Consider the following 18544-nt stretch of genomic DNA (forward strand, 5'->3'; position numbering starts at 1 on the left):
GGGGGGGGGGTTGAGAGGGTCTGATTATAATTTAACCAACAGTAATTCTGGATTGCGTCCACCAACAAGTAAATAGTAAATAAGCGAATCAGAACACTGCGCGCCAAACCAGCAGTATGTGCGCAAGCGTGAACCACTAGTGTTTCTGTCTCACTCTGGATCTGCCGCTGCATCACATTTCTCTCTGCGTGGCGTGGAGTGTCCGTTTTTATGTCGGCTCTCATGTTAACTGGTTAGAGCTTGTGTTAGAGCACAATGCCTGCGTGACACAGACACACACACTTTTCGAGACGCGCCGAAACCGCGTGCTAGAAATAGAACCGCAACCGACCCTATTTTTCACGCGACACGCAAGAGTGTTGGAAGTTTTCAGACAAAATAGAAGGCGCAAATACATATTAATAAATTACATTTTGATGCTTGAAAGTCTCTCGGTTTTGACAAATGCATATATAATTGTAATTAAAAAAATAGGCCTAATTATCGATTTTCAAATATTGCCCCTGTCAATAGGCCTAGCTACAGAACGAAATATTCTGTAGCCTATTTTGCCGTCAATACTGCCGACGTTGTCTTTGCTGTATCAGGCTATATATATATTATGTTTAACATCCAAATGTAGATGGTCTGTCGGCGCACACCCATACAGAAATGTAATATATTCACATATATGTGAGACACTGTTAAATATATTGAAATATATTTTGAAAATATATTTTCAACATGCATAAAAATTCAAGCATAACAGTTGATCTACATGTTGCATGTATAAATATGTGTACATGTATGTGACAATATATTTCATGCCTCATGTCATATGAAAATACATGAGGCATGAATAGTGTCACATTGTCACAGATGGTGTTGGGTTATGTTTCAGTTTCTTGTCATGTGCTTCCCTGGTTTGTCATTTCTTGTGAACCTGCCATGTACTCCCCTGTTCATGTGTCTTGTTCTCATTGGTTCATTGTTTTGTTCACAGGTATATGGTCCCTGTCTCAAAGAGCATGCACAAAGTCCAAATTAAAAAATTCCCCATCGTCTAAATGAAACAATTCCCCATCGTAAGTACACATTGATGGCCTAAGACACGAAACGAGCGGTTTGTGTGAGAAAACGAACAGTATTATAGTTTTTAACTCTTGTACACAACAATGAAAAACCCCTTACAAAAAATAACTGCAGTACAATGAAGTACAACTGCAGTAAAACTGCAGTTCAAAGCAGTATAATTGCAGTACAATGAAGTGCATCTGTAGATTTGCACTGCAGTATAACGAAGTATAGATACAATATAACTGCAGTACATTGAAGTTCAACAGCAGTAAAACTGCAGTACAAAAAGTACAACTTCATTATAGTGAAGTATAACTGCAGTACAACTGTAGATCTGCTGTATAATGAAGTATATTGAAACCAGATTGAAACAATAACACTGATGCACTGATATGCATGTGAAGAATTTAAATGCAAAAACCTCATCTGACTTTTTTTTTTTAATCAGGCTCCTATGTTTAGGTTTAGTAATTTCACTTTAATGGCAATGAGGTCATTTTAGTTGTCATTAAAGTGAAATTATTGAAACTAATAAAGGAGCTTTATAAAAAAAAAAAAAAAAAAAAAAAAAAAAAGCTTATTTAAATAAATAAAAAACCTTCAGATGGACTTTTTGGTTTTTGCATATGAAGTCTTCATAGGTCTACCGTTTGTACTGCAGTTATGCTGTTTTGTAAGACGAACTTTTTCACCCGCCCGCATAAATTGCCCGCACGTGACCAGATCTTCTTCCTTCGCGCGGTCGTTGTCCTCACAACGAGTCTCGAGATCAGCTGATGCTCATTACGGGTTACGGGTCAGTCAGCGTATTTTCCCGTAGTGTCTGCTCCATAAAATACGGTTTGGTTGATTATTCACTGACGACATCATTCATATACGTTCATATTTGTGGATTATCACAATTAAAACACAAAGACATGACAGAAATACAACCCGTGGTCATTCACAAGTGGAACGGAAGAGAGGCGTTTTCTGGAAGAAAAGAAGTTCAATAAGCGAGGTTGGCCTTGTCAACTCATTCAGTTTAGCGGTGAGTATAACGTGCTAATGCCCTCAAATCTGTTTATTTTAATTTTAGAGATATGTAAAAAGACTTTAAGTAACGTTATGTTATTCAAACCGGTGTGAGCAAGAGGAAACGCGCTTATGTGTTAGTTTTACACTGTTTTGTGTTCTGTTTGCAGCATTAGGCCTATTTCATGTTTTTATCACTGTAACTTGCACAAAATTCAGTTTATTAATGATAATGATAATTGTACTCATCTTTGTTTTATGTTAGCCTAAATTGGTATCACTTTATAACAAGAACTAACTATGAGCAATACATTTGTTACAGTATTTGTAAGTTTGTAACTTTAAGGTTAATAAAAATACAGCTGTTCATTGTTAGTTCATGTTAGTTCACAGTGCATTAACTAGGCTAATGTTTACAAGGTTTTAATAAAATATTAGTAAATGTTGAAATTAAAGATTAATAAATGCTGTATAGGTGCAGTTCTTTATTAGTTCATGTTAACTAATGTAGTTAACTAACGAACCTTATTGTAAAGTTTTACCGTTAAATTTCTTTGGAATATCAGACACTACTGGATATACATATAAAATACAAGCAATTATGTTCAATAGTTAATTGACATTAATGTGCAGAAAAAGATTTTTTTTTTTTTAAATACTTCTTATTGTGTGATTGCTATTTTCAGGAAAATGCTCTGGTAACAACTAAAAACAGAAGATTTAAAAATGTAGGCTAATCCAACAGAAAATAATGGGTGAAACAGATGCACTCACAGTATTTAAAAATTATTGTGTCTTTCTGCTTTTCTTCAGAAATGCATGTCATTGTGCAAGTTGTGTAGACTGTCAGTGGAGTGATAAAAAGATCTCAGATTTCATCAAAAAGATTAAACGAACGTCTTGGATTGGAACGACATGAGGGTGAGTAAATAATGACATAATTTTCGTTTTTGGGTGAACTAACTACTTTAACTACCGTTCAGATATTTCAGTATCGATATTTATCGAAATATCGATATTTTTGACAACACTACTATAGAGTAGCATTGCATCCTTCATATCTCCAAAAAGTCTTTAGTTTTATTATATTTATAAAAGAAAGATAGGCTGTACCGAGTCTTTCCGGAAAAAAGCGAGCGTCTGGAGGCGGGCCGTGTTAAAGCTGTGCTGCTAACGCGTCGATTGCTAACATAGACAGTATATGATTGCTAACAACACACAGAGACATTTGAAGCAGTTTTACTCACCGCCTGCGACCGCGAACCTTTATCATTGCGACTGCTCGATCCTTAAAGGGATACTCCACTTTTTTCGGAAATAAGCTCATTTTACATCTCCCCCAGAGTTAAACAGTTGAGTTTTACCGTTTTAGAATCCATTCAGCCGAACTCCGGGTCTGACGGTACCACTTTTAGCATAGCTTAGCATAGATCATTGATTCTGATTAGTCCAGTAGCATTTCTTTCAAAATGACCAAAGAGTTTCAATATTTTTCCTATTTAAAACTTGACTCTTCTGTAGTTAAACCGTGTACTAAGATCGACGGAAAATGAAAAGTTGCGATTTTCTAAGCCTATATGGCTAGGAACTACTCTCATTCCAGCGTAATAATCAAGGAACTGTGTGTCTGTACCATGGGTGCAGCAGGCGTAATGATATGACGCAGCGCCTGAAAATAGTCCCCAGCTCGGTAACTTCTTCCAACGTGACCGGGACTAAGTTTGTCTAACCTATTAGACCTATTTTCAGGCGCTGCGTCATATCATTACGCCTGCTGCACTCATGGTACAGCCGCACAGTTCCTTGATTATTACGCTGGAATGAGAGTAGTTCCTAGTCATATAGGCTTAGAAAATCGCAACTTTTCATTTTCCGTCGATCTTAGTACACGGTTTAACTACAGAAGAGTCAAGTTTTAAATAGGAAAAATATTGAAACTCTTTGGTCATTTTGAAAGAAATGCTACTGGACTCATCAGAATCAATGATCTGTGCTAAGCTATGCTAAAAGTGGTACCGTCAGACCCGGAGTTCGGCTGAATGGATTCTAAAACGGTAAAACTCAACTGTTTAACTCTGGGGGAGATGTAAAATGAGCATATTTCCGAAAAAAGTGGAGTATCCCTTTAAGCATTAGACGATCTGCAAATCCATCGATCTGGGCTTTGTTTATAAAACAATCATTGTCGAAATGCAGGGAACAAACAGTCTTGCACATCTCCATTTTTGCCCCGGAAAAACAAACTCCATCCACTGTTCCTAACGCTGGGTTCTTTGGGAAGCTAAACACGGTAAGCTTTCCTTCACATCCAAAAACACACTTTGAAGAGACATTCTTGAACAAATCCTATGCAGCGCTGCCGATGATTTCCTGTTGATGTGCGCGGTCTCGCTCTCCTCTGGTCGACGTGTGCGCGGGCGAGCTTTTCCGGGAGAAATGCTCATATAAGGAGTTCCTCTCTGGTCTACGTCATTAGATCCATGATCGAAAAAAATCAGCCGAAACTTGTACCAACCCGGAAGTAAGATTTTCGGCACAGAAAATTCTCTGTTATTCGTCTAAAATATTTTTTTTAAACTTTGGCCATGTTTAGCATGAGAATCCATCTCTTTAACACTGTAAACAACTCTGAATACATGAAACACCATTGTAACCCCCCCCCCCCCCCCCCCCCCTTTAAGTTAATAGTCTATTCGTGTCTCAGCTGCGAAGCTGAGGTCATGTTCAGCCTCGCTCGGTGCGAGCCTGCGAGGGCATGCACGGTGAAATGATAGTGTCTGACAGTTATAACTTATTATTATAACTATATGACAAAAATAATTGTCTAAAATATGTTGCATATTCCTCAACAGTTCTTGTGATGATATCACTAGTTGACAACATAGTACTATTTTCGGAAATCATAAGCTATGATATTGCGCAGGTGCACGTGATGCAGCGCTGACAGACTCGAGTGTCAGACTCATTTCAGTGCAAAATAATTGTCAAAAATGATTTAATATACTGCAAATAGCCTACTAGTTGTTTATGTTTATTTATAATTCATTTAGGCGGAAATCACACAACGCACACGACACGTCCAATTCGCGAACTAATGACTCCTTTGAACCGATTCATTTTAATAAATGGTTAAAACAACTGATCTTTCCTACAGTGAACTCAGGAGACGTCTGAATCGGTGTATAACTAATCAGTAACACTTTATAATAAGGTTCTATTTATTACATAAATTACATAAAAAGTACAGTTTGCTAACTCAAGCTTAAACTTTAAAATAAATAAAACCACTTTTTTAAAAAAAAGTAAAACATTTTTCCACACAGTGCTATCAAGAATCGAGAAAAAAGAGAGAAAAAAGAATCGGATCGATAATCAGAATCGTCAGTGGCATTATTATTGATAAAATGTTATCAAATCCCATCCCTATGTGAAGACAGTAAAATTATAATTAAACATTAAAGAACATGCATGTTTTTTAATAGTTTTTTTTAAGATTTAAAAGATTAAAACATTTTGCTAACATGCTCTTATTGTGTGTCACTGTCAGTCTTGTTACATCAGTGCAAAACTAGGGTATGCAGATTAATTATTATTATTATACATCATTCATCAGCATGCATTGATTAATCCCATGGCATGTATAAAAAAAATAAAGTTAGTCTGCACCCCTGCCCCCCCTACACTGTCACCTTTTTTAGTGTGTGGAGTTTGCAGGTATGATTTTTATCCATATCTTTCACATCTACTGCAGTCAGATTCACCCGTTTTCACTCTGAAGCAGGGCTCCAGACTAACTTTTCCACTGGTTGCACTGCTGCCACCAACTTTCTCAGTTGGTCGCACCTGCATATGATTTGGTCGCACCTTCTTTTTTGTTTGTTTTTTTGCTACATGCTATGGGATTAATCAATGCATGCTGATGAATAGTGGTCTTAATCTGCATACCCTAGTTTTGCACTGATGTAAAAAGACTTGACAGTGACACAAGACCTCATGTTAGCAAAATGTTTTAATCTTTTAACTCTCAAAAAAACTATTAAAAAACATGTATGTTCTTTAAAGTTTGATTATAAATTTACTGTCTTTACATAGGGATGGGGATTTTATCAATATCAATGCCACTGACAATTCTGATTATCGATCCGATTCTTTAACGATTCTCTTATCGATTCTTGATAGCACTGTGAGGAAAAATGTTGTCATATGCTTTTCAAAAAAACAAGTGGTTTTATTTATTTTAAAGCTTAAGCTTGAGTAAGCAAACTGTACTTTTTATGTAATTTATGTAATCAATAGAACCTTATTGTAAAGTGTTACTGATTAGTTATACATTGATTCAGACGTCTCCTGAGTTCAGTGTTGGAAAGATCAGTTGTTTTAACCATTCATTAAAATGAATCGGTTCAAATGAGTCGTTAGTTCGCGAATTGGACATGTCATGCGCGTTGTGTGATTATCCCAGCAGTTAGGACATGGACATCCAAGATTTGTGTCAACACAGAAAACATTTCATCATTGGATAGTTTTTTTCGTTTAATTAAAGTGTTGTTTTATGTCAGCTGAATGTCCGGAATGCTTTTCAGAGAAGATAAGGCAACTTATTTAGCACAATTCACCCAGCGGTAATTCAGGAAAAAAAAAATCTCCGAATGCTCCACATGAAACTTTGGTCTTCCGACCTTTTACCACCGTGGAGAGAGAGCAAGACAGCGCTTAGTTTGTAGACGGTGAAGTCTTGTTTACACTTTCGCCTGCTCCGAAGAGAGTGTGTGCGCGCGCAACCGGGTCTCTCTCTCTGCTCGTTCAGTTAAACATGAAAACATGTAACGTTAGTTCATCTACATTACTCACCGATCAAATAAGTCTTTGGCGGGACAAAAATTCATTTTGGCGGGCGCTAAAACAAGTTCAATGCAGGAAAATTCATGCGTGAATTTAACTGAGTTGTACATGACCATGCACTCGCACAAATGCGACCACATACAATTTTAACTCGCACATTCTCAAAAAATGGTTGCATATGCGACCATTTTGGTCGCAGTCTGGAACCCTGCTCTGAAGGAATCACTCACATTTTCTGTGCACTTGTAATGACACATCAAGGATGTTAAGAAGCTAAAAGCAGGTTTAAAACTTGCCCCATTGAAGTCAACAGGGTGAAAATTTTAAAAATAGAATAACTCGGTGTAGGCAACACCGATTTGTGTCGTTGTTCTCTGTATTGACAGCACTCCAAATGTACAAAAAAATGAGCTCAATGTTAAAATTGACCGGAGTTCTCCTTAAACTATTACTCTAATATTAAAAATGGTTGATATTTTTTGCAAAAACATTGATGCATTATTATTATTAACTAGAACTTTTATGACTCTCTTATTATTTTCATATTTCCTTATTGTCCGTGCAGAGGCCATTTCATTTCATTTTATTTATTTTTTCTTTGTGAGGTGCATGTTATTCAGACATTTATTTATTGTTTACACCAAGATGAAGACAATGAAAGTCTCACAGCAGAGAGCACTTATGGAGAAGATCCAGAAAAAAGACTTGCCACAACCATACAAGGACATACGGGAGGACATATCAGACCTTTGAGAATTTGTTGTAGAGAGTAAGATCTGCACAATATGTGCCTTATTATTTACGTCTCTTAAGATCTAACATTTTAGGAATATTTTATATTTCTTTTGCAAATTCCTTCGTACCCTCAATGTGAAGTATCTTGTTGATTTTGCATTTAAGAAATGGGAAACATGGAAGAGTCACTTCGTGTTATTCAACAGTCTATTGCGGAGCTTAAAAACATGATAACAGCACCTGGACAGTACCCAGTACCATCAGACAATGCAGCCAACCCGTGCTCCCGTAATGCTCCCGTAAGTTTCTCAGACACCAAATCACTTAAATTCTTTCTTTTGATATGTAGTTTTCTTTGACCAAAAAATAACTTCCTTGTTTTTGATTATTCTAACTGTTCTAATACTTTTCAAGTTTTTTAAAGGAGTCATACCCTAGTATTACCTTGGATACCTGCTGTATTATAGTCTTTCAGGCCCTTCTAAAAAAGAAAAGTGGAAAAAAAATAAACACAGAGCTCCTCAGACCCTTATTTCTGTAGGCATTATTGTCTCGCGAGATCTGATGCGATATTTTGGCTGTCGTGGACGGTCATTATAATAATGCAAATGAGGGGCGCGTTGATTGGTTGCAGGAAGGAGGGGGGTTGACACCGCATGTAACGCTTTAGCATATCATTACAAACTGACATCATGGCGCAAGTTGTGAATGAATGCGACCGGCTTCCCGGCCAGTGTATAAGTATGAGGCTCCGTTTAGGGCTTAAATCAAACTTCATTCACGCACACATATATGAAACACGCTTGCATATATAATAAGTAGTCACACATACATGTATATGAACCCTCACGCACATAAAGTTACTCATATGAGACACGAGCACAGCACACACACACAAACTAGACGGCGCCTCATATATAAGCGTTAGGCAATAAATAAACAATAACCGAATTCATGATGATCTCAGTCATTTGTTTTTTGCAAAGTACGTTAGCAGCCATTCCCCATACCTCGAAGCTAATTTGTTTGTTTGTTTGTTTGTTTATTTTGGATCCCCATTAGCTTCAGCATACTAATACTCCCGCCAGTGTTGTGCCTGAACGCGTTCATTGAACGATAGTTCATCAACTCGTTCATATTTTGGGCGAAAGTGAACTGAACGTACCGCATTACTGCCTGATGAACGTTACTGTGAACTCGTTCATTCTGGTGTCTGTGAACGCCACGCTCTCTCAGTTTAACTTCGTTCAGTAGGATGCCAGATTTCTATAAAGCCTTCCAGGCGAAAACCCACCTAGATGCTGTTTGTTACACACAGTAGAGCAATAAAAACAGTCTCACCGTTTCAATTGCAGGCAATTTTGTTGGAATGGCGCTTTTCCCGAGCTTCGATGCCAACTTCGCCTGATATTGCCCCAAATTTGTGAAGGATTTCGGCATACAATGTTTAGCACAAACACGTACCGATAAGCCAGTGGGAAGGGTTGAAGGAACCGCGTCATTAAAAATTTATTTAATCCACTGGTCCCTGATAGCTAGGTCCGTTCTTGGTAGAGAAAACACATTTACATGTTGATTCTGGCAGTCAACCACAGAGCAACTCACGTGTGCACTTCGTTTCTGCATCTTTCGCGACTGAATATGAGGGGGAGAGGGGAGAGGGTAAGGGCGAGCTTCCTGCTGCGCTGTCCATATATGGCATATCCTCCCCCGTCGTGACGTCAAGACAGAGAAGAAATCAAAGGGTGTTTCTCAAAACCAAGAATGCAAAGAACGGACTTGTGTTCTTGGTGAGAACGCTCTTGCTAGTTGTTCTTGGAAGAATGAACTCACAAGGTGACGAGCACACAGAACGCCGCTGACAGTTTGAGACGATGTGTTCTTGCTGGTATTGCACAATAACACCCCCGCACAGACGCTGTCTGCAGTGCCCAAACATAACGAGAATTATTGACGGTAACAGCCAGGCTTTATCGCCCAAGCCTACCCCTCAGCTCAAGGGATTACTCTACAACTGTACACTATGTAATGTATATTCATAACAATAAAGCTACCTACGCTGAAGATTCTCACTTCCGAAAACGTTTGAGCGCATTTTCGAAAAATGCCAATATTTGAAATCTACACAGTTGATTTCTCGCATCAAATGTTCTCAGAAGTGAATTTAGCGATGAAATTGTAGAAAAACGACTTGCTGTATTGACCTCTCGTTCCTCGAATGCCGAAATGAATGCTGGGATATTTCTGCCGTCAAGTTCACACAAGTTACCAACCAATGCATCCTCGGTAAAATGGGCGTGTCAAGAACACTTCCGGGATTAACCGTTCTTGCCAAAATGCAAACTTGTGTATTGGGACGGTACTTGGGCAGCGACTGATGACGTTTCACAAGTCCACAAGAACGCAAGTACAGACAAGAACGCATATTGAGAAACGGCCAAAATCTCGTATTTGAGTGCGCGTGCACGTGGGCTATTTTACAAACCCTGAGGTAAACAAACGCTTCACTTTTAAATATCGGCTTCCCGGCCAGTGTATAATCATTAGGCAATCATAACATACATTGATTCTCGTGGAAAAGTGAAGATTGTAGGTGATCACTCCTTTAAGAATAAGCCTAACCCCAGTGAGTGTTTTTACAATATACAGACACACACTAGTGCTGGGGATCGATACAGATGTCCAGATTCAATTTGATTCCGATTAGCAAGATTTCAATTTTTGGTTCGATTTAATAATTTTCATAAAAAAAAATTGTGATTCTCAATTTATCCAGAATTGTGCATCTTTATTGTATTATAAAAAAAATAAGGTTATGACACCAAACACCATTTGATTTTTATGAGCCTGAATATTCGAATGCAATATTTTTGAAAAATGCCCATCACTACTTCTTATTTTTAATAACAAAGATAAAATAAAACGTTATCTGGTCATTTTTGTTGTTGTATCCTTAGGTTGAAATCTATCCTGGATCAGAAGTGTTTGTGTCCAGAAGTGCATGGAGGGCAGCATCATGCCAATACGTCCACTATGGTAAGGTGTCTCCTCTGTAGTGTTTTTGACATGGAGACTCTTCTCCGAAGCAACCTTAGAGGTACATTTACAAGTACTAATAGTAATATACCATTATACTTTAAATGTTTCTTCCTACAAGTATCACTGTTTCCGGTATTTAGGTGGAAAATCCAAGACCGCATGCGGTGAAGAGGCAAGAGATGGCCTGGATCCAGGGAAGGTCAAGGCAATTATGAGTAAGTTTATTAATTGGTCTGTTTAAACGTATGACTGAACCATAGACTGCAAATATAGAAACCTCCTGTATTTGAGCCTGTCATAAACAGCCCTGAAAGAGAGATTTTGACGGGAAAAATTAGTGAAAAATTACATGGTTTTTGCTTTCTTTCGCAAATATTTTGTCCTCCCCCGAGAATTTTTTTGCATTCCGACCGGGGGTTAAAAACGGGGGGAAAAATGTAATAGGTTATATTTACAGTACCAGTCAAAAGTTTGGAAACATGACTATTTTTAATGTTTTTGAAAGAAGTCTCTTATGCTCATCAAGTACAGTAATATACATCAACAGTAATATTATTAAAATTTAAAATAATTGTTCTCTTTTTTAATAAAATGTAATTTATTTTTGTGATGCAAAGCTGAATTTTCATCAGCAAGTACTGCAGTCTTTGGTGTCTTATGATCCTTCAGAAATCATTCTAATATGCTGATTTATGATCAATGTTGGAAACAGTTGTGCTGCTTAATATTTTTTTTATAACCTGAGATACTTTTTTCAGGATTATTTGATGAGTAAAAAGTTAAAAAGAACTGTATTTATTTAGAATAGAAATCTTTTGTAACAATATACACTACCGTTCAAAAGTTTGGGAACAATAACTATTTTTTAAAGAAATTAGTACTTTAATTCAACAAGGATGCGTTAAATTGATAAAAGGTGATGGTAACGATTTATATTGTTAGAAATGTTTTTATTTTGAATAAATGCTGTTTTTTTTTAATAAATGCTGTTAACGTTTTACTCATCAATGAATCCTGAAAAAAGTATTCCAAAAAAATATATTAAACAGCACAACTGTTTCCATCATTGATAATAACTGAGTATCAAATCATCATATTAGAATGATTTCTGAAGGATCATAAGACACCAAAGACTGGAGTAATGGCTGATGACAATTCAGCTTTGCATCACAAAAATAAATTACATTTTAAAGTATATTAAAAAAGAGAACCATTATTTTAAATTGTAATAATATTTCATAATATTACTGTTTTTTTTTTTTGTTTGTTGTTTTTGTTTTTTTAACTGCAGGCTTGATGAGCATAAGAGACTTCTTTCAAAAACATTAAAAATAGTAGTGTTTCCAAACTTTTGACTGGTACTGTAAATTTAGTTATTTTATATTTTAATATACTTTCAAATATAATTTATTCCTGTGATCAAAGCTGAATTTTCAGCATCATTACTCCAGTCTTCAGTGTCACATCCTTCAGAAATCATTCTAATATCCTGATTTGATACTCTACTAAATACTTTGGTATTTTTCAATGTTGGAAATGGTTGTGCTTCTTAATATTTTCTTTTATAACCTGTGATACTTTTTTCAGGATTCATTAATGAATAAAAAGTTAAAAAGAACAGCATTTATTCAAAATAGACAACTTTTCTCACAATGTAAGTTGTTACTAGGGATGTTAACGATTAATCGATTAATTGATGATAATTCATTTAATCGATAAAACTTAAGCAGGTTCATGCTGCTCAAACCTTCATGTAAACACCTTAATCGATCCGATTGAGCTCGATCCGAATGAAATTCCGATCGGATTGAAAGGGGTGAAATGCAATGTGGCGCCGCATGATTAACATCGCGCAACATCAGCATCACACGTGCACACGGAACACACATGTAGGAAACCTTGTGAATTACAGCCGTTTCACACCGCAAGCGTGAACGGTGCATATTTTTTCAGCATCCATGTTAATCAATGAGTGCATTTACACTGCGAGCAGGAGCGTCGTGTGAGCAGCAGTGAAGCGGTTTCGGCGCTGAGTCTATTTTTGCTGTGCAGCTCACGCTCAATTAAAATGAAAGCACACTTTTGATGGACATAATAAATGTGATTTCACACAAAAACTGCCTAAACTGCACATAATTTGCATGTCTAGTGTGTTAAGTTTTAACAGAAGTGTTTGATGTCAGAAAAGAAAATGAAGACTCAAAAATATTTCTAGAAAATGTACCCATTTAAACTTGTCTTAATTATTCAGTTTGGGTAAAACTATATAGTTTTATAGGTTTGGCCAGAACCTAGTGGCCTTGGCCTTGGTATTTGGGGGGCCTTGTCATGGAAAAGTTTGGGAACCCCTGATATAAAGTAACACTAGCCAAAGGATGACAAAAATGAACGGATGCTGTGTTGATGCGTTAATTATTTTATCAATATTTAATCAATTTAACGTGTTAACATTGACAGCCCAAATGTATTTATTCCATAATCTCAGCATTTTGTGCATAATCACATAGCCTTGACATCGCGATTGCGATATGATTAATTGTGCTGCACTAATGATTACTGAAGGATCATGTGACACTCAAGACTGAAGTAATGATGCAAATTCAGCTTTGATCACAGGAAATAAGTAAATTTAAAAATGTTACACTATATTCAAATAGTCAAACAGTTAGGCTATTTTAAACTTAATTTTAATTAACTGAGCATTGGTGTTTTGGCACAGAGTTGACAACTCAGTTGCGGTCCGTGCGGGCATGAATCTCAGAGTTTGTGGAACCATGTCAACTGCCTGTTGCTTGTTTATCTTTGTTTTCTTCGGAACAGGTGCTTGGAAATGTTCATTGTCACATCTGTAAAAACAAACAAAAAACAAAACACTTGAGCATGCTCATAACACATACACATCAAAAACACATCAAATAAACTGTAGGTATTATTATCATTATCAATCACTAATGGCCATGGATTAAAAAAGACAACAGTTGTTGTAATTTCATACAAGAACATGTACTTTTGTATTATGACGATGTAAACAATTGCATTTCATCAGTAAAATATAACGTCTTTTTACTCAGTATGATTCTTGATCACACTGAGAACTGAACGACACCTGCGTTCCCCTCTGCGAGGTGCTGGAGAAGGAGAGCTTGATGCAGCCACATTCCTAAAAAAAAAAAAAAAAACACGCATTGTCCAAAATAAACTGATTAATGGTTATGGACGCATAATGTATGTATATATCTGTTGATGGGCCATAGGACAGAGAAATAACTATTGATGGGCCATAGACCGCGTCACCGCGAGTATCTGTTGATGGGACATAGGCTATAGACCGCACGCATTTAGAGCATTTCAAACATGTACACCTGTATTCACAAACTTCTGTGCATAAGGCAGTATTTTAGCATGATAAGCTGGGCCATAGGCTAACCAAAATCTAACATTTTATACATAAAAATATATTGTCTAGTATTTAAACAGTATCACATTTTAACTGAAGCTAAAATATATTTGGACCAAATCACATAGGTTATATTTACATAGATATCCGCAAAGCTAAATTAGGCATAAGGCAGTATTTTAACATGATAATCAGTGTCAGAAGCTAAACAAAACTGAGCTAAATATATTGTGTATATTAATATGTTTAGTAACTTATCACATTACAAATGTTTACACCTGAGCATAGCTTACAAGAAAGTAAGGGACACTGTTAGGCAATATTTCCCATAAGATGTCAAAAGCTAGCCAAAACTAGGCACAATATAGTCTGAAATTTATACGAGAACTATATTATCAGAAGAAGAATTATATAACACCAAACAACTTACTCCGTATCCTTGGCAGGATCAACTCTCTTCAAAATACAACTGTTCGTCATCTTGAGTTTCAATCTTGCTCTGAGGAAAAGGTGAATTCTTCCTCGCTGTCCAGAATCCTCTGAAGGGCCTCTTTACCGGAGTAGCGTGCCATACTCAAAACGCGATGAACTATCAGTGAATCTGATGAAGGAACTTCGTGTTTTTGTATCATTGATCAGGGGCATGTGTGATGCATATAGATCACCTAAACTATTTACCATGTGAATAGCACCTGGGGTATGGCGGCCTCAGCTCATTAGAGATGAAAGGAGAACGAAAAAACTGTACATCTCCATGGTTTCAAACGGATTACATAAAATGAGAATATTTGTTTTTGATATGAATTACTTAATTTAAAAGTAGACATTCCAAGCTTTATAAAGACATCTCTCATGAAAGTGTGGCTAATATTCGCTGAGTTACAGTTTATTTTCAGACACGTTTTAGAATGGACTTCACTGACAGAGATGGCAGAACTCGCATCATGTTTAAACCATTTCTGATGACCAACAAAACACATATCTCTGACTGGTGGAAAAACTTGTAACTCCATTTGAGCTTGATTTGGTCAAAAATGTAAAAAATGGCATTAAAAAGCATTAGATTTAATTTGAAGATACCTGTTGAAACCCTGTTCTGTCATTAATTACTCACCTTCAAGCCCCAAAAAGGTAGTAAAGACATCAGTGCTTTGTGAAAAAAACATAATTTGGCACTTTATTTACATATAATCTCCAACGCTGTCATGATCCTGCCATCTAGTCCTTGAGGTTCTTTAATTCTTGAGGCAGGATCATGACAGACCCATGTTTTATGTGGACACACATTTCCTTTTTCTGGGCCATGTGCTTGTGTTGTCTCATCATCTAGCCCCGCTCTCCTTGTTATCCTTGTTTAGTCATTATTGTTTCCCCATTATCACCTGTTGCCCTCATTATTTGTTCCCTATTTAATCCCCTCATGTCTGCTGTCTTGTGTCGGTTCATTGTCATTCAATGTCAAACTTTGTCAAACATTGTCAAACATTGTGTGATCACTCTGTGAGTATTCCTGTCAAGTGGATTGTCTAGTGTAGTTCTGATCTTGTATTTGCTGTTTGTTTATTGTCTAGTTAATTGTCAAAGTCATAGTCCAGTTTAGTCACACGTTGTCCTGTCTAGTCTTGTTTTGCCCCCTCGTGGGTTTTGTTTTCCCTTTTATTTGTATATAATAAACCTAGTGTGTCCTGCAAACTGTCTGCTATTGGGTTCATCCTTCAACCTCATAACAAACGCACGTTCACACAACGTCTGCCCTTGCTGCTCTAGTGGAGATGAATATTTTGTAAATAAAGTGGTAATCATTTTTTTTTTTCACAAACAAAATACTCGACTTGTCTTTACTAACTTTCTGGTGCTTGAAAGTGGTAGTTGCGTAGAATGTCAATGGAGGGAGAGATAGCTCTCAGATTTCTTTAAAAAGGTCTTGATTTGTGTAAACGGAATGTCTTACAGATTTGGAATGACATGAGGATGACTAAATAATGACAGAATTTGCATTTGTAGGTAAACTAACCCTTTAACCATAACCACTGACATCTTGTATTGTTTTGCAGATGCTGTCATAAAACGTCACGAAAAGGCAACTGTTGGACTTTTGGGCCAGGCCATTAATTCCAAGTTGGCAGAACTGAGGTTCCAAAACAAGAAGAAAGAAACAGTTTTATAATAACTTTTTTTTATTATAAATGTTTTGTTCTACAACGTACACTGCACACATTCACACCCAAACATCTAGATACTTATTAAAAACTTATGATTTCAAAAGTTAACATAACTTCAACTAAATTCGTGTTTTCAGTATAGTTGTGTGCAATTTAGGTTGTAGAACATAACTCAAAGTATCCTCAAGTTGTTTACCATAGGCTTTATTTAGCTTGATTCATGTTTGAATCAATTCATGATTGATGTTTTAAGTGCAGTTAATATTATATGTACTTACTTTACCCTGTTTGTCAGCATCAATAAAAACATAATTTTGTGTAGTAGTGTGTTCCTGAATGCAATGTAAATATTTACATATATGGAGACTATTTGCATCAAGTGGGAGTAAATGTGAATATATTATATGAAAACATGTTTAGGTTTATTTACATATATATGAAGTATACTAAAAGGAGCACTGAATATTTGAGTATGTTTCAGAATAGATTTACATACAGTATACAGAAATCTAATGTTAACAAATATTAGACGTTAATATATGCACATATATTGCAAATTAATATATTTACATAGATAAGCATCTAAATGTATTTACATACAAAGGAAATTAATATATGTAAATATTTCCAATTACAATATATTTACATATAAAGAAATCTAATATGTTAACATATATTAGAAATTAATATATGCACATATATTGCAAATTAATATATTTACATATAACGGAAATTAATATATGTAAATATTTCCAATTAAAATATATTTACATATAAAGAAATCTAATATGTTAACATATATTAGAAATTAATATATGTACATATTTTGCAAATGAATATATTTACATAGATTGATATCTAAATGTATTTACATATAAAATAAAGAAATATATGTAAATATTTCCAATCAAAATATATTTACACATATTTAATATATGTGAAAAATATTAAAAAGGGGCCAAAATCAAATATTTAAATATATTTTTAATATATATTTCAAAATATATTTACATATAAATATAACATATATTTTAATCTATTTAGATTTAATACATTTAAATATATGAAAATATATTTATTATTAATATATTTCAATATATGTGTCTTCTGTATGGGCAGAGCCACGCAGTCGCAGACAGCACGTGAAGTTCGTGAACACCGAATTCCCTTTTCTTTCTTATCTATTTGTGTTTGAACAGACATGTGCACGAAAAAATAAGCCAGTGTCCGTCTCAACGAGTTTCCCCGTAAACGCAGTCAAAATAAAACGGATGCGTGTCATTACCGGTATTAGATACGTGCATTCGTCTTAAAGGGACAGCACCCAATATACCTGCAGCTGTTTGTGTCACCAAAGTAATCAAACAACAAAAGAGAAAGAGAAAAATCACGTTTTGTCAAAAGATAAACTGTATTAATACTTATTCTTTATGTATAATACATAAATTCTTTACTTATTCTTTACTTATACTTTGTTTTTCAGGTAAATTAACTGTATTAATACTTAATACAGTTAATTTACCTGAAAAACATAAAGCACTGCTTTATTTCTCGTGTATTTGTGTTTTATTGTATTTATATTTGTATTTTGTTTATTAGTTTCTATGCAGATGCACTAGGCCTACCCTACACAATTACCCCAATCATCCTAGAATTATTCATTCTTTACAAAAAGAGCTATTGAAATCATCAGGTGAAATTGTTTTCAGGAAGTAGCAGTAAAGCAAGAAGAAGAAGTGCAAGATAGTTTTTCTAAATTTCATTTGACTCTATGTGCCTATAGGGGTGGGTTGGGGATGGTGGCAATGTAGTATCTGGATATTTGCCGTGGGACGAGGGCTTCGATTACCTCTCTCTTTTTTGACCATACATGTGTTTGCACCCCTGTATCTTATACCGTGCGAATTGGCCATTAATATTACAGACGTCCTGTGGTAAAATTACATTACTCCATCTACCCTTGTAAAGTTCATCCCATCCGAATAAGGCTTAAGAAGGCTCGACACAACATAAAACTGTGCTCGAAGTATCACCAGGGGCTCTACACATGAACTTGAGCATTTTTTGTGTACACAAAGTTTACTAAAAAGAAAGGTTTTGAACAACTCACTGTAGCTGTTGTTCCGGCATTTTGTCAGTCAAAAATAGTCGATCTGTATCACTGAATCATTTCATTATATGAGGATCCTTTTTCAAATACAACAACAAAACAACAAATTATCCGTGAATTTATATGGAACTAAGCTTTAGAAGCTTTCCATCTTTACTCTCCTCCCGGTTACGTTGCATACGGAGATCG

At 35.8% G+C, this 18544-nt stretch overlaps 1 protein-coding gene across 2 annotated transcripts; it reads left to right on the forward strand.

The window, feature by feature from the left end:
• The first annotated feature begins 1137 nt into the window (after nt 1-1137).
• LOC311304314 (uncharacterized protein) lies at nt 1138-16818 on the forward strand. Of its 2 annotated transcripts, XM_084431272.1 has the most exons (7): nt 1138-2086; nt 2884-2991; nt 7558-7681; nt 7813-7946; nt 10605-10683; nt 10827-10901; nt 16138-16818. In XM_084431272.1, the coding sequence occupies exons 4-7, from the start codon at nt 7815-7817 to the stop codon at nt 16248-16250; spliced, it is 399 nt and encodes a 132-aa protein (XP_084287398.1). In that variant the 5' UTR covers nt 1138-2086; nt 2884-2991; nt 7558-7681; nt 7813-7814; the 3' UTR covers nt 16251-16818. The 2 variants fall into 2 exon arrangements, with proteins under 2 accessions (XP_084287398.1, XP_084287399.1); XM_084431273.1 differs by lacking the exons at nt 7558-7681; nt 7813-7946.
• Nucleotides 16819-18544: the final 1726 nt, after the last annotated feature.

Source organism: Rutilus rutilus, assembly GCF_951802725.1.
Source record: "Rutilus rutilus genome assembly, chromosome: 14".
NCBI classification, from domain to species: domain Eukaryota; kingdom Metazoa; phylum Chordata; class Actinopteri; order Cypriniformes; family Leuciscidae; genus Rutilus; species Rutilus rutilus.